At 38.3% G+C, this 24,309-nt stretch overlaps 1 protein-coding gene across 1 annotated transcript in view; it reads left to right on the top strand.

Annotated features, from left to right (window-relative positions):
• The window catches only part of GXYLT2 (glucoside xylosyltransferase 2), a 101,634-nt gene that overhangs the window by 30,115 nt on the left and 47,210 nt on the right, over window positions 1-24,309 (top strand). The window contains exons 2-3 of the mRNA XM_006917469.3: window positions 7,521-7,713; window positions 15,459-15,590. Of these exons, the coding sequence (XP_006917531.1) occupies window positions 7,624-7,713; window positions 15,459-15,590 (222 nt within the window). The 5' untranslated portion in view covers window positions 7,521-7,623. The remainder of the gene's footprint in view (window positions 1-7,520; window positions 7,714-15,458; window positions 15,591-24,309) is intronic.

Below are 24,309 nucleotides of genomic sequence, written 5' to 3'. Positions count from 1 at the left end.
CCTTCCTTCCTTCCTTCCTTCCTTCCTTCCTTCCTTCCTTCCTTCCTTCCTTTCTCCCTTCCTCTCTCCCTCCCTCTCTCCCTCCCTCCCTCCCTTCCTTCCTTTCTCTCCCTTTCTTTTTACATTTTAAAGATCTTATCGGCCTTATTCAATGATTCATGAATCAGGCAGCTTCCAATAGAAAGTAACTCTAAGGAAATGAAATACTTTTATAGGCAGAAGGGAGCTGGAACAAGGAAGTTATACTAGGCAAAAAAAGTGGGATGGTTGTGGCAAGGTCACTTTCCTTTAGGGCAGGGGTCCCCAACCCCTGGGCTATGGACAGGTACTGGCTGGTGGCCTATTAGGAACCATGCCACACAGCAGGAGGTAAATGGTGGGCAAGCAAGTGAAGCGTCATCTGTATTTGCAGCCACTCCTCAGTGCTAGCATCATGGCCTCAGCTCCACCTTAGATCATCAAGCATTAGGTTTTCATAGGAGCACTAGTCCCTGTTGTCAAAAAGGTTGAGGACCGCTGCTTTAGGGGATGATAGGGGTCTCCCAGGCAGATTATTACTTAGTACTGACCAGGATTCCTGGTTGCTTAGTTTAAGATTCCATTTCTAGGATAGCTGAAACTGAAATTAAGTCTTGATTTGGTGACATGAGCTTAGCATATGTGATAAGTCCATATTGGGCCTGTTGATTTGTTTTTAACAGTTCTAAAATAACAATACCAAGATTGTTACTAATAATATGATGTATTTGTAGTTCTTTTTTCCTTAAGACATATCCCACTAAGAATTCTACATTACATTTTTAAATTTTAAAGTCATTTAAAAAATTCTTTTCTGTTCAAGTTGATAACTCCAACTTGATATACAATTAAATTCATTTGCTTAACTTTTTTATTAATAATTTTTTATATTTCAGTTATAGTTGCCATACAATACTATATTAGTTTGAGGTGTACAACATAGTGATTAGACATCTATATAACTCACAAAGTGATCACCCCAATAAATCTGGTGCCCTTCTGACACTACATAGTTGTTACAATATTACTGACTATATTCCTTATGCTATAATACTTTCTCTATGACTATTTTGTAACTACCAACTTGTACTCCTTAATCCCTTCCTTCTTTTCATTGGCCCTTCTCATCTGGTAACCCTCAGAATATTCTCTATCTATGAGTTTGTTTCTGCTTTTTGGTTTGTTTATTTTCTTATTTAGATTCCACATATATGTACAATTATATGGCATTTGTCACCCTCTATCTGATTTACTCTATTCAGCACACTACCCTCTAGGTCCATCATGAAATATCTTTTTCCATCCCCTTACTTTTAGTCTGTGTGTATCTTTCAATCTGAAGTGAGTTTCTTGTAGGCAGCATATGTAAGGGTCTTGTTTTCTTATCCATTCAGCCACCCTATCTTTTGATTGGAGCATTTAATTCTTTTTCATTTGAAGTACTTGTTGATAGATATGTAGTTATTGCCATTTTTTATTTAGGCTTTTGATACATATATTTTTCTTCTTAAAGAAGCCTCTCCAATATTTCATGTAATACTGGCTTGGTGATGAACTCCTTTAGCTTTTTCTTGTTTGGAAAGCTCTTGATCTGCCCTTTGATTCTAAATGATAACATAGATGGGTAAAGTAATCTTGGTTGTAGATCCTGGGTTTTCATATTTCCTGCCAATTTTTTCTGTCCTGTAAAGTTTCAGTTAAGAAATAAACTGACAGTCTTATGGGCGTTCCCTTGTATGTGACTAATTGTTTTTCTCTTGGTGCTTTTGAGATTCTCTCTTTGAATTTAACCTTTGGTATTTTAATTCTGATGTGTCTTGGTGTGGGCCTCTTTGGGTTCATCTTGCTTGGGATTTCCTGAACTTCTTGGGGTTGTTTATCTATTTCCAAACTAGGTTAGGGAAGTTTTCCATCATTTTTTCTTCGAATAGATTTTCAATTCCTTGTTCTCTTTCTTCTCCTTCTGCTAGCTCTATGGTACAAGTGTTGTTATGATTGATGTTGTCCCAGAGGCTTTTTTTCCCTCTGTATGTATGAGTTTATTTCTGCTTTTGTTGTTGTTGTTTACTTTGTTCTTTAGATTTCACATGTATGTGAAATCATGCGATATTTGCCTTTCTCTATCTGACCCATTTTATTCAACGCAATACCCTCTAATTCTATCAAGGCAATATCTTTTTCTGTCCCCTTCTTTTTAGTCTGTGTGTGTCCTTTAATCTGAAGTGATCTCTTGTCTGCAGCATATGTAGGGGCCTTGTTTTCTTATCCATTCAGCCACCTTGTCTTTTGGTTAGAGTACTTAATTCTTTTCCATTTGAGGTACTTGTTGATAAGAATGTAGTCATTACCATTCTTTATTCATGTTTGATTCATGTTTTTTTCTTCTTAAAGGAGTCCCTCCAACAATTCCTGTAATACTGGCTTGGTGGTGATTAGTTCTTTTAGCTCATTTTTGTCTAGGAAGCTCTTTATCTGTCCTTCATCTCTAAAAAATAGCTTTGCTGGATAAGGTATTCTTGGTTGTAGATCCTGGATTTTCATCACATCAAATATTTTGTGCCAAGCCCTTCTGTCTTGCGTAATTTCTTTTGAGAAATCAGCTGCCAGTCTTATGGGTGTTCTCCTATAGATAACTATCTGTTTTTCTCTTGCTGCTTTCAATATTCTTTCTTTGTATTTAACCTTTGGCATTTTAATTGTGATGTGTCTTGGTGTGGACCTCTTTGAGCTCCTCTTTCTTTGGACTCTCTGAGCTTCCTGGGGTTTTATGTCTATTTCCTTCACCATGTGAGGGAAATTTTCCATCATTATTTCTTTAAATAGCTCTTCAACTTCTTATTTTCCTTCAGGTACCTCTATGACACAGATATTTTTACATTTAATAGTGTCCCATAGGCTCCTTAAGTTATTGTTATAGTCTTGGCTTCTTTTTTCTTGCCATTCTGAATGAGTGACCTTGGCTTCCCCATCCTCTATATCAGTAGTTTGATCCTCTTCTTTATCCACTGTGTTGATTCCTTCTAATATACTCTTCATCTCTGATAATGTGTTCTTCATTTCTGACTGGTTGCCTTTTTTATCTGTTAAAGTTCTCACTGAATTCATCTACACTTCCCCTAAGTTTACCGAGCACCTTTATAACCAGTGTTTTGAACTCTGCATCTGTTAGATTGCTTGACTCCTCTATTCCTGGATCTCTGTTCTATTCTCTCATGTGGTTTCTGCTTCTTTGTCTTCCCATTTTGGCTGACTTTCTATGTCTGTTTCTATGTTAAGCACAAAGCTCCTAAGTCTCCTGGTCTTATTAGTTTAGCTTTGTGTAGCAGGTGTCCAGTGGCATAGTCCTGAGAGAGGTTCAGCTGCAGGCCAAGTTTAGCCCCAGCCTGTGTCCCTCCAAGGCCACATGTTAAGATTCAGCAAGCAATCCACACATGCTGTGCTTATAGTTGCCTCATGAAACCACACAAGAAACCAAGGCCAGCTGTCACCAGTGTAAGTCTTGGCGCTTCTCAGCAAGGAGCACCTGACTCACCGAGGACACATCTGGATGTGGCTTGGGTGGGCCCTCGAGTTGGGGGAGGCCGAGTTTCAGGGAATCCTCTGGGTGGAGTAACCTTTGTTATTCAGTCTGATGACCTTTCAGCTATGGCAGCACTGCATCTGCACACTGGGAGTCGGGAGGGCTCAACAGAGAAAAAATGGATACCACCGGCACTTCTGCCCAGGAGAAAGAGGCTTCTTAAACTATCTTCATTTTTTTTGTATTCTTTTTTTCTTGTTGCCGTTCTGAGTGTCCTCTGCTAGCCCATCCTTTATGTCACTAATTCCATCCTCCATTTCATCCACTCAGTTGATTCTCTCTGATGTACTCTTCATCTTGGATATTATATTCTTCATTTCTGATTGGCTTTCTATTATGTTTTCCATCTCCATTTTTATGCTTTTTATCTCCTTGTTAAAGTTTTCACTGAATTCGTCTGCTCTTCCCCTGAGTTCCTTGAGCATCCTAATAACCAGTGTTTCGAACTCTGTATCTGGTATATTGCTTCTCTATTTTGGTGAATTCTTTTTCTGGAGCTTTGTTCTGTTCTTTCACATGAGACATGATTTTTTGTCTCCCCATTTTGACTGCCTTTCTGTATCTATCTCTATGTATTATGTAGGGCTCCTAAGTCTCCAAGTCTTAGTAGAGTGGCTTTATGTAGTATGTGTGCTGTGGGGCCCCTTGGCACAGACCTGGGAGGGTTCCAGCTGCAGGCCACATTCAGCCTCAGCCTATGCACCTCTGGGGCCACCTGGTAAGCGTCACCAAGCAATCCACATATGGCTGCCACCTGTGCTGAGCTTACAGGTGCCTCGGGGAGGCAAGTCAATAAGCAGGGCTGGCTCTCACTGATGCAGGGCTTGGGGGCTGCTCAGCAAGAGGTACAGGGTATGCCGAGGCCAGATGCTGCTTCTATGGGTTTTGTGAGCCTTTGAGAGATTTTATGAAAGTTCATAAAAGTAGCTGAGACAGCCCATTTGTATGGAATAAATCACTGGAGGAGGCTTGGGTGGGCCCTCAAGTTTGGAGAGGTGGAGTCTCAGGGAATCCCCTGGGTGGAGTGACCTGGGTTATCCAGGTTTATGGTGCCTGTGTCTGCAGGCTGGGAGCAGGGAGGGCTCAACAAAAGAACAGTGGCTTCTGCCTGCACCTCTGTGCAGAGTCAGCCACCCTTCTAGCCCTCGCCCGAACGCCCGATAGCTAAGTGTCTCCTTATATGTCCCTGGCACCCCTCGAGCAGCTGCCTCAGTGCTAGAGCTCAGAGCAAGCAAGTCTGTAGGTGAAAAAGATCAGGTGTGGACCCTTTAAGAGGAAGGTCTCTGCTTCCCACAGCCCTCTATCTCAGCCACAACCTCTGCTGGTTTTCACAGCCAGAGATTGTGGGGTCTTCTCTTCCCGGCACTGGAACCCTGGGCTGGGGAGCCCAGTGTTCGGCTGTGACCCCTCTCACCTCAGGTGGGAGATGGGGCTCTGCAGCCAAGATAGCCCTCTTGGTTCTTGATCACCACATGCGGTTGTGGGACTGGGCCATTTCGTGTCTTCATTCCTACCATTTTAAGGTGACCTAGTTGTAGGGCTTCTGTTCAGCCAGACCTCTGGCGACTCTGCATACTGGTTGCTCTGTAGTTTTGTTATAATTTTGGTGTGGTCACTAGAAGAGGCATGTCCAGCCTCTACATTCTACAGCATCCTTAATTCCCTCTGCAGATCTTACCTTCTTAGGCCTCTTGCTGTTTTGCACTATATATGTATCAATCCAGCAGCCTCTTCTGTATCTCTTCCTGCTCAACTATATATTTCCTTTATAGTGCTTATCACTGGATAACTTTCTATGTAAGTTACTTAGTTACTATTTTCTTCAACTGTTATTTCTTTCTTTGTCTTTCCCCTACCACCTGTAGAATGTAACTTCTGTAAAGGCAGGCATCTTGGTCTATTTCATTCACTGCAATAGTCCCCCCTTATCTCTGGTTTCAGTTAACTACAGTCAACCAAGGTCTGAAAATATTAAATGGAAAATTCCAAAAGTAAACAGTTCATAAGTTTTAAATTACAAGCCATTCTGAGTAGCATGATGAACTCTCCTGCTATCCCACTCAGTTCTGCTCAGGATGCGAATCATCCTTTTTTCCAACATATCCACACTGTATACGTTACACACCCATTAGCCACTTAGTAGCCATCTTAGTTATCAGATTGGTTGTAGGGGTATCGAAGTACTTGTGTTCAAGAAACCTCTATTTTACTCAATAATGGCTCCAAAATGTAAGAGTAGTGATGCTGGCAATTTGGATATGCCAAGGAGGAACTATAAAGTGATTCTTCTAAGTGAAAAGGCATGCATATATAGGAAAAAACTTAGTATATATAGGGTTCAGTACTATTCAAGGTTTTGGGTATCCACTGTGGGTCTTAGAATGTACCTATCATGAATAAAAGGGAACTACTGTATATATTATATTTTTTCCTATACATATATACCTATGATAAAGTTTAATTTATAAATTCAGCACAGTAAGAGATTAACAACAATAATGAAATACAACAATTATAAAAACATACTGTATTAAAAGTTATGTGAACATAGCCTCTTTTTTATCTCAAAGTATCTTATGGTACTGTACTCATCTTTTTCACTTAAAGGGGGCCTATCACACTTATCAAGGTGAGGGAAGATGATGGCTTTGTCACATAGCAAAAGGAGGATGAAGAGAATGGACAATTTAGGGAGATACTTAGGACATCTCTACTGTCTTTCCTGTGATCCCTGAAATAAGTAGAATCTGGTAACTCTGCATCTGGGCTTAGCTGAGCCAGGAGGCTGTGCTTCTAGTAAGCACTCTCCTAAGTAATCAAATTGGAGAACTACCCAAAGTGCTCCACCCATATCTTCAAATTTCTTCCTGGCAAAACAAATCTGGAGCAAGGCTGCCATTATTCAGCAAAGCAGTGAATAATGGAGCAGTATGTTGATTGTACTCAAAGTTTTTGGAAGGCAGGTAGCATTTGACGTCCAAGTTCCCCTGGTCTCTGAATCTTTTGTACAAGTAAATTAGTTTCATTTGTCTCAGGGCACCTTTTCCAAGCCAACTTCTTCCAGCTTGCCTGCAAATGTTTCTCAGTGGTGTGTTTGAGGCTTGGCTACATCTCCTTGTCTGGAACAAATCTTTTATTATGAGGAAATAGCTGGATGATGATTCTAGATTCTTGGATCCTAGTTGCCTCTCAGCTGTTGATTCGCTATTTGATACCTTGGTAATTTTCAGCTTAACCTGCCCCCTCTCCTGCCTGTTTCTCATTAATATCAGTTTCATACTGTAAGCTAAACTTCACACCTACTATCTCAGCAACCTTAAGTGAGACGGTTAAGATTAACACCTGTTTCTTTAAGACTTTCCTAAGATGTAATGGAGGCACATGTGTGGTTTCTTTGCTCATGTCCCAGACTTGTATGATTTTCCTTTGGTTCAGTGGTCATGCATTTCATCACAACCTAAACCCATCCAGATGATGGGAATATCATGTTGCTCATTTCACATGGGAAAGCAATAACCCACCCTCCTCTTGTTCAAGTTGCATTAAATATAATTTCCATGGCCTATGCAAGTGGGAGCTCCACAGTCCTTATGTCAGCTGTCAAAGTTTAGCAATGCTATTTCCAAACATGGGCCATTAGGCAGCCAGCAGGCACTAGACAGCTGAATGCTGGCAAAAAAAAGTCTCAGACACCTATAGCAGTCCAAACAGTGACTCATCCTGCTACTGCCAGGCAAAATATTGGAATAAATGGTATTTTTTCTAAGAAGGAAGAATTGTCAAAATGCTTATCACTTTATAAAATATAACAGATTGTGCCTATTCATGTTTTCAAATGTTCCAACCATTTACTAGCTGCTTTTTTTTTTTTTATGAGTTTAGTAATAGCTTTAACTTTTTCCTTCCTTTTTCTTCTTTCTAGGAGGCCTGGAGAACCCAGGAGTTTCCATGCTGTGCTGCCACCTAAACTCTGGATCCACCTTGCTGTGGTGGCCTGTGGCAATCGATTGGAGGAGACGCTGGTCATGCTTAAATCAGCCGTGCTTTTTAGCCACAGGAAGATGCAATTTCACATTTTCACAGAAGAATCTCTGAAGCCCGAGTTTGATAAGCAGGTGAATTTGCAGAAATCACGGTCTAATATTTACTAAGTACAACCAGACTGTATTTTGGGAAATGCATATCCTATTCACTAATGTATTTTGCTGTATACTCAACTGTGTGACTGTGAAACCTTAACTCTGAGCCTTAGTGTTCTCATCTCTAATATAGAGATAATTACGTCTATCTTATAGAGGTATTATGAGGATTAAATGAGATGATTTACTTAAAGTACTTGACCCAGAACTTAATCCCTCTTGGTATTATCAACATTGTTCTCACTTGGGGGATAGGTAGCTTATTTTTATCTGTTTATATACGTTTTGTGAATGATGTAATACATGTTCGTTAAAATAAATTCAAACAATATAGATGTTAAAACTAAAAGGTGGCAGTCCTTGCTACCCTTCAGTCTTACCCAAGGAACTATTAGAATTAACAATTTTGAGTGATTCTTTTGTATTTTTCCATATATAGGTGTGTGTGTTTATCTGCGTCAGAGTGTATATATGTGTATATATATATGTATATCTGTATACATATAGGCATATACATAATACATGACTATATATAGGTGTACTGAGCTTAAAATATATTTCTTTTACAAAATTCAGATTATTCTCTATGTGTTATTCTGTAATTTGCCTTTCCTAACTTGAAACCATATCGTCGGCATCATTCCAAGTCAGGATTCATACATTCTTACCTTATCCTTTTTGGTGACTACATAATATCTTATTATGTACCTGGGTCATCATTTATTTAACTGTTCCTATATTGAGGAACAAATATAGGAACAATACAGGAGGAAAGCTTTGGAAATGCCTCTTTTCCCCATCTATAATTAGGATGGACTAGGTAAATATGTTACTTTGCAGACCAAGCTTTGTTTTCCTTGAAAATCTTCTCTTGCAGTAAGTTCTTAAGTAATGGCAGAACAAGAACCTGTTTTGTTTTGTATCTACCGACTTGAGTCAACAGTGCTGCATCCTGCTACCAGGCTAGCGGCACAAATGAGAAATGCCAAAGAAGCATGTTGGGCAGAGAAAGGCTACTAACAGAAAGCTAGAAAATGTGTTACATTTTCTAAAGAAAAATAATCACCTTGACATCTTTACCAAGAGAAGCCAGGGAAACAAATAGTCTTGGGGTTTTGAAATTGATTGCAAAATGTCTTGAAAATGATCTGAGTCAGGGTAAGGAGAAAAGAAAAAGATTTAAATGCACATAGCTGCTCTGAAGCTGCGGTACAGGGAAATGATGAAGGGTTTATAATTTATAATTTACTCCTATTTAATCTTCACAACAACCCTTTGGAAAAGATAACAATCATGTCCCTATTTTACAAACTGACATCACTGAGGCTTAGTGAGTTTTAGTGTTTTGCTCATCAGGTGTCAGTTAAGGTGACTCAAACCTTCATAAACTTAACCACCATACTTTACTACCACCTGAACTAGGAGACAGAAAACTGAGATCCACTATTTACTTGCTGGATAATCTCAACAAGTCTTGTGGCTTTTTTGAGTTTCAATTTCCCCATGTTCAACTTGGGGGCTAGCAGGATTAATAAAAGAGATGATACATCTATAATCAGCTCAGGCTGATATAACAACTCCCAAAAAGCTCAGAGACTTTTCATATGCCTGCTGCCTGTCTTACACAAGTAGCAGGGTCTCTACCCACACAACCACTTAGGCATGGTACCAAAGTTGACAGACTATTCATGCTTATAGGCACATCTGCTGGAACTATGGAGCCTCTGTAGTTCTTGGAATGCCACTACAGGAAAGACAGAGACTAGCAGATCATGATTGTGCTTTTTATTCCCTCAGCTTGGCAATGACACAAGTCTTTTTTGCTCACATTGAATTGTCCAGAAGTATTCACAAGGCCCACCCAACTCCAAGGGGGCTAAGAAGTACTTTGTGTGTGGGAAAGGAGGAAACTGGTTATAGGCAAACGTTAAGAATGTCTTGTATAATATCCATTTGACAAGTACTTATTGAGTGCCTACTACATGCTAGAAGCTGGGGCATGAAGATGGTGCAGAAGAAAAATAGAGACTTGGACTTTAACAAAAAAGATAAGGGGAAGGAAAGATATGTGCATATAACCATACATGTGTGGCAGATTGTATTTTCCAAAGAGGCTCCCAGTGGTTCCACCTCTTGTTATTCATGCCCTTGTGTACTTCCCTCTTACACTGTCCCAGAGTTGGTCTGTGTGATCAATAGCATAGGGAAGAAGTGATGATATATCACTTCAGAATTAGGTTAAAAAAAGGCACTGCATCTTACATCTTGTTCACATTCTCTCTTTTGGATCACTTGCTCTGAGGCAAGCCATGTCAGAGAAGCCCTTGGAGAATACTATGTGTTAAGGAATGAAGGCCTCTTACCAACACTCATATGAGTGAACTTGGAGACATAGCCTTCAGCCCTATCTAGCCCTCAAATATCTATCACCCCAGCTAACAGTTGAGCTGAGACCTCATGAGAAGCCCTGAGCCAGGACAACCCAGCTCATAGATTCCTGACCCTAAGAAACTATATAAGAAAATAAATGTTTTTGGTCTTAAGCTACGAACTTTTAGGGTAATTTGTTTTAAGGCAATACTTAATACATATACATATACATACATGGTATGTATGTATGTGTAAGATAGTGTATTACGAATGTAATGTTTGCGGCATGAGGCTAGATCATACAGATTCTGCCTGGTTCTTTCTTGGGATTCCTGCCCCTGGAAACTGGACACCATGCTATGATGAAGCCCAAACTAGTCTGTATGGAGAGACCGCACACAGAGATCCACACAGAGAGGAAACTGTAGACTTGGAGTTTAACAAAAAAGATAAAGGGAAGGTCCCCTTTAGGTCCCCAGCCAATAACTACCCTCACCCACCAGACATGTGAGTGAATGAGCTTTCAGATGATTCCAGCCCCCAGCCTTCGAGGCTTCTAGCTAAAGTCCCAGACATTGTGGAACAGAGTCAAGCTGTCCCTTCTGGGCCTTGTCCAAACTCCTGATCCACGGAATCTGTGAGCATAATAAATGGTTGTTTTATACTAGTAAGTTTTAAGGTAATTTGTTGTGAGCCATAGTTACTGGAACATTATAAATTAGGTACTAAATTGCATGGGGGAAATCATTATAGCTACTTGTGAAATTGTGCTATGTTTTGAATTGCCCTGATGACTTTACTCCTTTGATGGCTCATTTTTACTCAAGTCTTTGTTAGATCAGTGAAGCTCAACTAAGAAAAGAAATTATAATAGGTTGTTAAAAGCTAGGCAGGGACTATGGTGTCACCCCCTTCTTTTACATACTGGAATTATGGTGCCATTTTAGATTTAAAATATTGGCACTTACATAAGTCACAGCCCCAATTTTTTCATCTGTATCAAAGTGTAAGCAAAAAACTTATAGTAGATATAAAAAGAGGCAAATGATTCTTGATCTGCTTCTTTCAGAGTGCAATTGTGAGGCTGAATCAGATAATCTAATATTGTCTCATTCCTCAAAGATTCTTTGGAACATTTGGGCACTGTGTTAGCCCGAAGAAACCAACCAGCAGCAGTTGGGGGAATATCCAGAGTTTCTTGTGATAACTTCCCAGGAAGTGCAGAGTCACATACCTCAGGGTAAAAACAAAACAAAATGTTAATTGCCATCATGATTTGTCTAAAAGTTGTGTTGTGGACAAGTTCTATTTAAATGGAATCTTTTAAAGCTGCCTAAGTACAATATTTCTGATGATATTTACCACCTACACTGTAGGTCTTTAGTATTTTAAAGTTTTAGCTGGTTGGTTAATTTACTAGACTGTCTAGGCAGCTCAGAATCAGACATGTGATTAAGGTTTGTCTAATATGTGCTCCTGCCCCATACTCAGTATCAGGAAATAGTGGGACACAGAAGTGGAGATGGCCATCAATCTATTCTGGTGATAGGTGGAGGCAGTAAGGCAGCAACATCCTCATGCAGTCACTCACTCCACCCTCCCCCCCACGTGTGTGTGTGTAGCTCTGCCATGGGAAGAAATGTCAACGGAATCTTCCAGTGGCTACAATCAATATACTATTTGTATATATGCATAGTAAAAAATGTAAATGGACTGAACATTCCAGTTAAAAGACAAAGATTGACAAAGATAAATAAACCCTTCTAGAAGATAGGATGGTAAAGGTTAAAGAGTCAAGGAAACCATTAGAGCTGGGACCTTCCTGTTCTCCCTTCAGAGCTGATTTTGGGCTGTTGTGCGGGGCATAATTGTACTGGCTATTCTGATTGGTGTTACTGTTACACTAAATGTTTATGCCTAGTATCAGTTCTGATGTGTTCATGCATTTGTACTGATGTGGGTTCTGATTGGTCAGTGTCCTTCATAAGTGAGTTGTCCAATACTCTATCACTCTTACTCTTTCTCATTTTGAGATTTCTCTCCCAAATATCGATCTCAAAATTGTAAATTTAAAGTATTCCCAATAATATATTTTTTCAAAAAATTTTGTGACAATATAAACAACATATGTACATTGAAACCCTGCCTCCCCCATCTCGCGGCCACACCGAAGCCACATTCGGGTACATCCTCAGTGAGTCAGGTGCTCCTTGGTGAGAAGCACCAAAACTCACACTGGTGGCAACTGGTCTCGGTTTCTGGTGTGGCCTTTTGAAGCAACTATAAGCACAGCATCTGTGGATTGCTTGTTAAATCTTAACAGGTGGCCCTAGAGGAACAGAAGCTTGGATCAAATTTGGCCTGAGCTGAACCCCTCTCAGGACTGTGCCACTGGACACCTACTACACAAATCCGCACTATTAAGATTGAGAGACTTAGGAGCTTTGCTTAGTACATAGAAACAGACACGGAAAGACAGCCAAAATGGGAAGACAGAAACTATATGAGAGAACAGAACAGAGATCCAGATATAATGGAGTCAAGTAATCTAACAGATACACAGTTCAAAACACTGGTTATAAAGATGCTCAATGAACTTTTGAGAAGTGTAGATAAAATCAACAAAGAAATAAAAAAAAACCCATAAAAATGGAAATGGAAATTATAAAAAGGAACTAGTCTGAAATGAAGAACACATTATCTGAGATGAAAAGTATATTAAATGGAGTAAACAAAGGAATAAACAAAGTGAATAAAGAAAATGATCAAATGCCCTATCTAGAGGATGGGAAAGCCAAGGACACAGAATCAGAATGGCAAGAGATAAGATGCCAAGACTATAAAAATAATTTAAGGAGAATATGGGACACTATTAAGGGTCCAAATATCCAGGTGATCAGCATAACTGAAGAAAATCAAGATGTCAAACAGCTGTTTGAAGAAATAATGATGGAAAACTTCCCTAACTTGGTGAAGGAAATGGACATAAAACCCCAGGTAGCTCAGAGAATCCCCAAAACCAAGGATCCAAAGAAGCCCACACCAAGACACATTGTAATTAAAATGCCAAAGTTTGAATACAAAGAAAGACTATTAAAAGCAGCAAGAGAAAAACAGATAGTTACCTATAGACTGGCAGCTGATTTTTCAAAAGAAACTATGCAGGTCAGAAGGGCTTGGCACAAATATTTAACATGATGAAGACCCAGGATCTACAACCAAGAATACTTTATCTAGCAAAGCTATCATTTAGAGTTGAAGGACAGATAAAGAGCTTCCTAAACAAAAATAAACTAAAGGAATTTATCAACACCAAGCCAGTATTACAGGAAATTTTGGAGGGGCTTCTTTAAGAAGTAAAAACATCTATCAAAAATAGGAATAAAGAGTGGTAACAATTACATCCTATCAATAAGTACCTTAAATGGAAAGAATTAAGGGCTCTAACCAAAAGATAAAGTGGCTAAAATGATAGGAAAACAAGACCCCTACCTATGCTGCTGATAAGAGACTCACTTCAGATTAAAAGATGCACAGACTAAATAGAAAAGGATATTGCTTTGATGGACCTAGAAGGTATTTAAGTCAGACAGAGAAAGATAAACACTATATGATTTCACTTATATGCAGAATCTAAGGAATAAAAAGAACAAACTAATCAAAAACAGACTCACAAATATAATGGAAAATTTAGTGATGAACAAAGGGGAAGGAGGGTTGGGGGACTGGGCGAATTGGGTAAAGGGTTAAAGAAGTACAAATTAATAGCTGATGGATGGTCACAAGGATGGGGAGCATGGCATAGAGAATGCAATTAGCATTAATATTTTGGCTAGGTGGAGGGTCAGTGGAGAGAGGGAGCAGTTGGGGGGATCGTTTTATGAACTATATAGATGTCTAACCAATGTACTACATACTTGAAACTAAATAAAATAAATAAAATTAAAAATTTAAAAACAACTGAATGTAGACTGACTATACAATCCAACAATTCCACTCTTTGTTATTTACCCAAATGAATTGAAAAAAAATGTCCACACAAAAACTTGCACATGATAGTTTATAGCAGGTTTATTTGGAATCAACTAAAACTGGAAGCAACCAAGATGTCCTTCAATAGGTAAATGGATAAACTGATATATACACACAATGGAATAAATTGATATATTCATACAATAGACTATTAGTCAGTGATAAAATAAACAAGCTAAGTAAAAGAAGCCAATCTGTAAAAGCCATATACTATATGATTCCACCTATATAACATTCTGACAAAGGCAATACTAAGTGACAGTAAAAAGATCAGTGGTTGCCAGGAGTTCAGTGGGGAGGGGGATGGATGAATGAATAAATGTAACAGAGGGGATTTTTAGGGTAGTGAAACTATTCTCTATGATATTTTAATAATAAGACATCATGAATTTGTCAAAATGCACAAAATTGTACAACACAAAGAATAAACTCTAATGTAAACTATGGACTTTACTTAATAATGTATCAACAATGGTTCATCAATTGTAACAAATATAACATACTAATGCAAGATGTTAAAAATAGGGGAAACTGGGAAGAGGAGAGGAAGGTAAGGAGATATATAGGAACTCTGTACATCCTGCTCAATTTTTCTGTAAGCATAAAGCTCTAAAAATTATCTAGTAATTAAAATAATCTTATTATAAAACTAATATATGCAAGGTAGGTAAAAGTTCTAAAGAATACAGAAGTATAAACTTGGAAAATGAAACCACCAGCACCATTGGTGACCACTTTTAACATTTTGATGTACACCTGTTCAGATTTTTCTCTACATAGAAAATATAGATGCTTATGCTTTTCCCTATTAGACAAGCATATTATAAATTTTTTTTCACTTTGCTTTTTATAAATCGTAACTATACATTATAACCATTTTTCCACATTAACACATATAGATCTATTTTATTCTAACTATACAGTAGTCCATTGTATATTTCTATAATGAATTTTCCCAATTTCTTATTATTGGGCGTATAATTTGTTCCCAGTTTTTTGAATTACAAAATAGGTTTTGGTGAAAGTCCTGTATCTCTGTCTTTTGAGGTTTTTGTTTCCAAATTGCCTCCTAGGAAGTTTGTTCAAATTTATACTCTCCTCACAGTGTTTATGTGTGTTTCCTATCACCTTTGCCACCTCTGGATATTATTTTCAGTCCTGGCAATGATCTTTCCTTTAGTGAGCATTGACAGTGATGATGAAGTTAGATTTTCTATATAAGTTGTCTGAATAAATTCCACTTTACCATTCAGAAGCTTTAGGTGTTTTCCATATTTACGAGGTCTAATCATACTCCCCTTTCCATTCGTATTTTTCAGTTACGACAATGGCCTGACTCATACACAAAGAAGTTTGAGCACAGAATCTACCCCATCACGTTTTCTGTTGGAAACCCTCAGGAATGGAAGAAGTTATTTAAACCCTGTGCTGCCCAGAGACTCTTTCTTCCGGTAGGATCAACTGCTTTGAATAAAATGTTGCCTGGGGGAGAATTGCTCCTGGCAATGTGGTGAAATTAACTGGGGTATATTTGGAGACATTTTACTTACAGATAAAAATGTATTTCTTTTGGATTCTGTAGTTGATGCTCTTAGTCTTCAGTGTGTAAAGAGAGGTTCCCCTGTGTTTGAAAGGTTGTCTTTCCCAAAGATTGAGGGACTGAGAGCATCCAAAGCATGTTTTGGACCATGGGTTTTTGTGACTATGGCTCCACCAATTGCTAGCTGTATAAACTTCAGAAAATCCCCCAATTTCTATACACCTCAGTTTCCTCCATGAGCTGGGCACAGTGTTGACCCTCCATAAATATCAGCTTTGATTATTACTATTTCTCTTATAACAATAACTACTACTAGATGTAGCTGTGCTAGGGGATAATTCAGAGAAGATCCAGAGTTCTAGATGAGTCTTTCAATTATGATTTTTTTTTACAGTAGAAAAGAAAAGTTTTATTAGAAAGGAAAGTACTTCCAGATGTAGAAGTGGGCCTGAGCAAGAAAAGCATGGCTCAAAACGCCAGAATTTTTTAATTGAATGTTTTAATTTCATTTTTTAAAATTCTAAATAGAAAAATTGCTAAACATATATCAATATTGAGGATTTCATTGAGCCATGCTGGCAACTTTGAATTGTAACCTTAATGTTTGTGAAGGATTTGTGTCTTCAGCAAGCATTTTTTGGATACCCATTAGGTGCTAGATTCTGGCTAAGTGATGGTGATATGGCAGTGAACAAGACAGCCATCTTACCTCCTTGGAGTTTGAGTCCAGCAGGACATTGAACATGAAAGTGTGATCCATGCTGAGGTGGAGAACAGTCTTTTGGATGAAATATGGTGTTCTACTCTGGTCTGAGAGAGATTGTAGAAAGTTCTCTTGAGGCATGCTAAGACATGAAGAAGAAGTAGGGATTACTAAATGACAAGTGTCTGGGCACTAATAATAAACAAAAAGGTTCCAGACAGATGGAATAATATGTACAAAGTCTCTGAGTTGGGAAGAAGCATATTTTAGAAAATAAAAATAGAGAATAGAGTGAGGTGGGATTGAAGAGGTCAGCACAGGCTGGAACTTTCTTGTTGTATAAGCCTTGCTGGAGTATCTGTTCTTGTGTTAAGAGCAATAAGAAGCTGTTGACTGATTGCTAGTACAGAAGTGGGATGATCTGATTTGTGTGTTAAAGAGGACACATTGGGAATTTCCTGTCAAAATGGCAAAGTAGGTAAACACTCTGCTTAATATCTCTCATGACCATATCGAAATTAAACTAAACTACAAAACAGGCATGGAGAATCACCTGAAGTCTAGCCGAACAGAAGTCCTACACTAAGGATATTCAAAAGAAGTTACCCCAGGTGCAAACTCCAAAGGGGCTGGTCCTACACCCACATGTGGTGGTTAAAAATTGGGAGAGATATTTCGACTGGGAAAGTACTCCCTGAAGAGTAAGGGGTCACAGTCCCATACTAGGCTCCCTAGCCCAGTGTTCAAGTACCGGGAAGAGAAGTCCCCTTATTTTTGATTGTGAAGATTGTGGCTAAGCAAGATGAGGGCGACTAGAATCCCAGGTGTTTCTCTTATAGGGGGCTCACACATGGACTTGCTCAGTGATGGACTCATTTGCTCTAAGCTCCAGCACTGGGGCAGCCACTTACAAGGTGCTGGGGACATATAGGGAGAAACTGAATTGTCTAGCTTTAGGGTGAGGGCTGGAGGAGCAGCTTTCTTCCAGATAAAAGTGTTGGTAGAATCCATTGTTTCTTTGTTGAACTCTCCCCTCTTCCAGGGTGCAGAGCCAGGCAGCCACCATGTCTGAGTCTCCATCAACCTGGCTAACACCATTTGCCCTTCCTTGGTAATTCCCTGAGACTCTGCACCCACCCACCTTGTGAGCCCACCCAAGCCACTTCCAGTGGCTTTTCCATACAAACGGCATATCTTGGCTGATGCTGAGGGCTTTTCTAAAATCTCTCAAATTTTCACAAAACCCACACAAGCAGCACCTGGCCTCAATGTGCCCCATGCCTCTTAATGAGGACCCCCAAGCATGGCACTAGCAGCATCTGGCTTTGGTTAGTGGCTTGGCCTCTAAAGAAATCTCCAAGCCCAGCATAAGTGAAAGCCATCTGTGGCTGGCTTGGTGATTCATGCCACGTGTCCTCAGGGCCAGCACACCCAGAGGCCAGCTTTGGACCATGCAACAGTACCACCTAGGGCCACATCTAAGGACAACACATCCAAAGGGCAGACAGGGCAGACACCAGAGCCCTGCTAAAGCAAATCCTGCTTTGTAGGGTTGGCCCCTAGATAACAGCTTCTCCACTGTAGTTACTGACCAGAACTCATGAACAATCAGCTGTGAGTCAATCCCTCCCATTCATGTGCAAATAGCAACCAAGGCTCAACTACAACAGGAGGGCACACATAACGCATACAAAGGACACACCAGGAGCACCCAGCTCAAGTAACCAGGGAGACGATGCCACTGGGCCCCACAGAACACTTATTACATAAAGCCACTCTACTAAAACCAGGAGACATAGCTGCCCTATCTAATACATAAAAAACAAACAAACAAACAAACAACAACAACAACAAAACAAAATCACAGGAAGGCAGCTAAAATGGGGAGACAAAGAAACATATCCCAAATGAAAGAACAGAATGAACTCCAGAAAAAAAGAACTAAATAAAATGAAGACAGTCTACTAGATGCAGAGTTCAAAACACTGGCTATAAGGATATTCATTGAAATTAGAAGAAGAGATGAGCTCAGTGAGAACTTTAACAAAGAGATAGAAAATATAAAAGTGGAGATAGAAAACATAAAAAAGAACCAGTGAGAAATGAAGAATACATTAGAGGGAATCAATAGTAGATTGGATAAAACAGAGGTTCAAATCCGATTTATAAGATAAGGTAACAGAAAACACCCAATAAGAACAGCCACAAGAAAAAAACAATACCAAAAAATAAGAATAGTTTAAGAGGCCTTTTGGACATATCAAGCATTCCAACATTTGCATCATAGGGGTACTGGAAGAAGAGAGAGCACAAGGATTTGAAAACCTATTTGAAGACATAATGATGGAAAACTTCTCTCACCTGGTGAGAGAAATATACTTAAGCCCAGGAAGCATAGAGAGTTCTAAACAAGATGAACCCAAAGAGGCCCACACCAAGACACATCATAATTAAAATGCCAAAGTTTAAAGACAAAGAATCTTAAAAGCAGAAAGAGAAAAGCATCTAGTTACCTACAAGGGAGCCCCAATAAGGTCAGCTGATTTCTCAACAGAAACTTTGCAGGCCGGAAGGGATTGGCACAAAATATTCAAAGTGATGAAAAGCAAGGACCCACAACCGAAATTACTCTACTCAGCAAGACTATCATTTAGAATCGAAGGACAGGTAAAGAGCTTTCCAGACAAGAAAAAGCTAAAGGAGTTCATCACCACCAAACATGTATTATAAGCAATATTAGAGCAACTTCAGGAAGGAGAAAGAGGAGAAGGGGAACGAAGATAAAAAATATGAATAACAAAATGGCAATAACTACCTATCTATCAATAATTATTTCAAATATAAATGGATTAAATGCTCCAATCAAAAGACAGGGTACTGCCATGAATATTGGAGTACATAGATCTTTATGAATTATTGTTTTGGTTTTCTTTGGATAAATACCCAGAAGTGCAATTGGTGGGTCAAAAGGTATATCTATTTTTTAATTTTTGAGGAACCTCCATACTATTTTCCATAGCAGCTATACCAATTTGCAATCCCACCAACAATGTATGAGGGTTCCCTTTTCTCTGCATCTTCAACAACACTTGCTGTTTTTCAATTTATTGATGATAGCCATTCTGACAGGTGTGAGGTGATATCTCATTGTGGTTTTAATTTGCATTTCTCTGATGATTAGCAACCTTGAGCATCTTTTCATATGTCTGTTAGCCATCTGTATTTCCTCTTTGGAGAAGTATCTGCAGCACAATTTACAATAGCCAAGATATGGAAGCAACCTAAATGCCCATCAACAGACAATTGGATAAAGAGATTATGGTTCATATATACAATGGAATATTACTCAGCCATTAAAAAAAAATGAAATCCTACCATTTGCAATGACATGGACGGACCTAGAGGTTATAATGCTGAGTGAAATAAGTCAGACAGAGAAAGATAGATACCATGTGATTTCACTTAAATGTGGTATCTAAGGAACAAAAAGAACAAACGAATCAAAAACAGACTCACAAATATAGTAGACAATTTGGTGACAGAGGGGAAGGAGGTTAGGAGGCTGGGAGAATGGGGTGAAGGGTTAAAGAAGTACAAATTAGTAGTTGATAATTGGGCATGGGGAGCATGGCAGAGGGAATGCAGTTAGCATTACTATGATGGCTAAGTGGAGGGCCAGGGGAAGGAGGGAGCAATTGGGGGATTGTTTTATGAACAGATGTCTAACCAATATACTGTATACTTGAAACTAATTTAAATAAATAAATTTATTTTTTAAAAAAAGACAAGATAGCTGAGTGGATAAGAAAACAAGACCCTCACATACCTGCCGACAGGAGACTCACTTCAGATCAAAAGACACACACAGACTGAAAATAAAGGGATGGAAAAGATACTTTATGAAAATGGAAACAACAGCAAAAGCTGTGTAGCAATATTACCAGACAAAGCAGACTTTAAAACAAAGGCTATAAGGACCCAGTAATCCTACTTCTTTGTATTTTTCCAAACAAACTCAAACACTACTTTGAAGGGACGTGTGAATCCATATGTTCATTGCAGTATTATTTACAATAGCCAAGATATGGAGGCAACCTGAGTGTCCATTGGTAGATGAATGAATAAAGAAGAGGTGGTACTTATATACAATGGAATATTACTCAGCCATAAAAAGAACAAAATTTTGTCATCTGCAACAACGTGGATACACCTAGAGAGTATTGTGCTGAGTGGAGTAAGACAGAGAAAGACAAATGCCATACGATTTCACTTACATGTGAAATCTAAAGAACAAAACAAACAAACAAAACAGAAACAAACTCACAGATAGAACATTTTGAGGACGGCCAAATGGGATGGGTGGGGAGATGCAGATGGGGAGGGGATTAAGAAGTACAAATTGGCATTTCACAATAGTCATGGGTATGTAAATTATAACATAAGGAATATTGTCAACAATATTGTAATAACTATGGCGTCAGATGGGTACTAGATTTGTCAGCATAATCACTTTGTAAATTATATAAATGTCTAATCACTATGTTGTACACCTGAAACTAATATAACATTGTATGCCAACTCTATTTTATGCAACTCTATTGTATGCAACTTTATTTTTTAAAAAAGGATAGAAAGAGACAAGTGATTGGCAAAAAGTTGAACTTAACAAATTAGAAAGTTCTGTTGGGTATTGTAACCTATTTTTTATTATACTAGCAAATCAGAATGGGGGAAGAAAATAAAGTACCACAGACTGGATGGCTTAAAATAACAGAAAAAAAATGAATAAAATAAAGTGGACACACTGGTTGATTGCAGTGTGGACAGTGGAATTGCCGAGGCCGACTCATGATGACTTGGACTTTGCCTGATGCCTTAGAGATGGATTCAGAATCTGCTTCAGAAATAGAATTTAACAGTCCTCCTGATTGGCTGGTTTAAGAGTTTAAGAGAAGTGAGATGATAAGGATTCCACCTAAGTTTCTGATCTGAACCACTATTAAGTTTGATCCGTTAAAATTCAAATGTCATCTATTTGTGACCTACAAACAAAAGGCAAGTTTCTTATGGATCGGCCTACTAAATGGATGGTGGTGCTATTTAGAGATGGGAAAGAAGATCTGTTTTGGCAAGAGAGGTGATGAGTTTAATGTGAGTCATGTTTTGATTTTGAGGGGTCTGGGAGAGGCAAGTCTTACCATCTATTGGTCTGACATCCTAAGTGGCAGGTGGCACTTTCAGCATTTCCTACGCAGAACCCGTGAGAACAAGGCCTGGATGTACTGTTGGTGCTGATCTGCTGCACAAACTTGCTCATTCATTAAATGACATATTTTCCACATGCTACAGACCTTTTTATATGTTATGAGATGGGATGAGATTAACTGCATAAAAATGGGGATAAGAAAAATGACCTCGAATTGGCACTAAAATCTCTAGGTTAGTGATTTTAAAACTTATTACCATTTGAAAAGATGAGAGAAAAAAATGTCAGGTTTCTTCTTATCTCCATTTTAGGGGAAAAAAGTATTTTATAGTCAAAGTTATTATTACAAAGTTGTCTCCCCAACCTATCCAAAAAATATTAGTAACACATTTGAATTTTCCCTGACCTGGAATTGTGACTTCAATGCCACTAATAAAAAAAATAAACTAACACATGATAGTTTTTATTAACCCCAGCTAAGTAAGTATTCCATTTTGAATGACAAATGGGTGTCAACATTTCTTATCTGCTTTTGATAATGGAAATTGGCATTCCTTAAAAATAATAGAGAGACTGTGATTGACAGGCCATTTACCTTCTCTGAGTCATATGTCATAAAGGTAGATTATGAAAATGTCATTTTGGAGTATCAGTGAGTATTGATTGATTCTCAAATATTGATTCTAAGGTAATTTAAAATAAAGTTCAGGTGATGTTTTTCTTGAAATTAATTTCTATATAACCAAATCAGTCACAGAGAGAAGTGGTTGGTCAATTGACTGAGAAACACAGTCTCACCCATTTTTTGAGGAGGTCTCATCTACCTCAAACCTGTAGAAGAAACCCTTCCTCAGAAAGGTAAGATTTTACTATGAGAATGATCAGAGCACAAGTCTTTGCAACTAAGCCTATTATTTCTCAAGTATAATTTTTTTTTTTTTTTTTGAAATTTACATCCCAGCAATTCAAGATTTATGAAATCCTAAAAATCAGTGGACATTTACTTTTCTACTTCTGTGAATAATGGTCTAAGAGCGAACCATTATTAGTGCATGTTAAACTTCAGATGGCTTAAGTTCTCTCAGCTGCACATTGCTTTCAGGTAATTCAGAAGCTTAAGGTATTTAAAACAATATGCCAATTACAAATAAATCAAAATTGTTCATTAAAATTGGTTCTGGAGGACTTTTCCCTTTTCCCTTAGTAAAGGAAATAATTGACTTACATGAATTCATATCGCCTTTCCTTCATTTAATAGAAATCAGTGAGAGTTTATAATGGATCTATACATTTGTTATACACTGTGCCTGTTTGATTACAAAGACCTGTGTCTTCAATAATGTACTTCACTGAGGATTCTAGAGCTTTATAAATATGACAGAAATCTCTGGATTGCAGAATCTTCAGCTACATTATTGTCATATGGCAACCAATATGGTAACATGAATTAAGTTAAGGCACTATATAGACCTAACCCAGTAAGAAAAGTTTTTTTAAATTAATTAATTAATTGATTGATTGATTGATTTTATGGTGATAAGTTTCAGCTGTATACTTTAACAATAAGGCATATGTATATATATTTACACTGTGTGTTCACCTCCCATAGTTAGATTTCTTTCTGTCACCATATAGTTGACCCTCTTTACCCCATCTACCTCCCCGCTTTCTCTACTCCCTACCCTATGGTAACCACTAGAATATTGTCAATGTCCATGAGTCTCTGTTTGTCCCGTTCCTTTGATGCTTTTAGTTTTATATCCCACACATAAGTGATATCAGGTGATTTTCAACTTTTTCTGTGTGGCTTATTTTGCTTAGCATGATTATCTCGAGGTCCATCCAGGTTGTCACAAATGGCAGTATTTCATCTCTTCTTATGACTGAGTAATATTCCATTGTATATATGTAACATAGCTTCTTTAGCCAATCATCTATCGTAGGACACTTCGGTTTCTTCCATGCCCTGGCCACTGAGAATAATGCTGCTGTGAACATCAGTATGCAAATATCTTTTCTGATATGGGTTTTCAAATCTTTGGGGGTAAATACCCAATAGAGGGATTGCTGGATCATACGGTAGATTAATTCTTAGTTTTTTTGAGGAACCTCCATACTGTTTTCCATAGTGGCTGTACCAATTTTCAGTCCCACCAGCAATGTGTGAGGGTTCCTATTTCTCCGCATCCTCCACAACATTTGTTATTCCTTGTCCTGTTGATTATAGCTATTCTAACAGGTGTGATATGGTGTCTCATTGTGGTTTTGATTTGCATTTCCCTAATAGCTAGCGATGTTGAGCATCTTTTTAAATATTTGTTGGCCATTTCTATGTCCTCTAGGGAGAAGTGTTTGTTCAGATCCTCTTTCCATTTTTTGATTGGATTGTTTGTTTTTTTGTTGTTATTGACTTGTATGAGTTCTTTGTATATTTTGGATATTAGGCCCTTATCAGAGACATTGCTTGCAAATATATTTTCCCATTTAGATGGTTGTCTCTTTACCTTGCTGATGGTTTCTTTTGCTGTGCATAAGGTTTTTAGTTTGATGTAGTCTCATTAATTTATTTTTGCTTTTACTTCCCTTTTCTTTGAGCTCAAATTCATAAAATCCTCTTTAAGTCTAAGGTCCTTGAGTTTAGTTCCTATGTTTTCTTCTATACATTTTATTGTTTCAGGTCTTATATTCAGGTCCTTAATCCATTTTGAGTTAATTTTGGTG

Source organism: Pteropus alecto, unplaced genomic scaffold (assembly GCF_000325575.1).
Source record: "Pteropus alecto unplaced genomic scaffold, ASM32557v1 scaffold75, whole genome shotgun sequence".
Taxonomy (NCBI): domain Eukaryota; kingdom Metazoa; phylum Chordata; class Mammalia; order Chiroptera; family Pteropodidae; genus Pteropus; species Pteropus alecto.
This window is presented reverse-complemented; position numbering and strand designations above follow the sequence as displayed.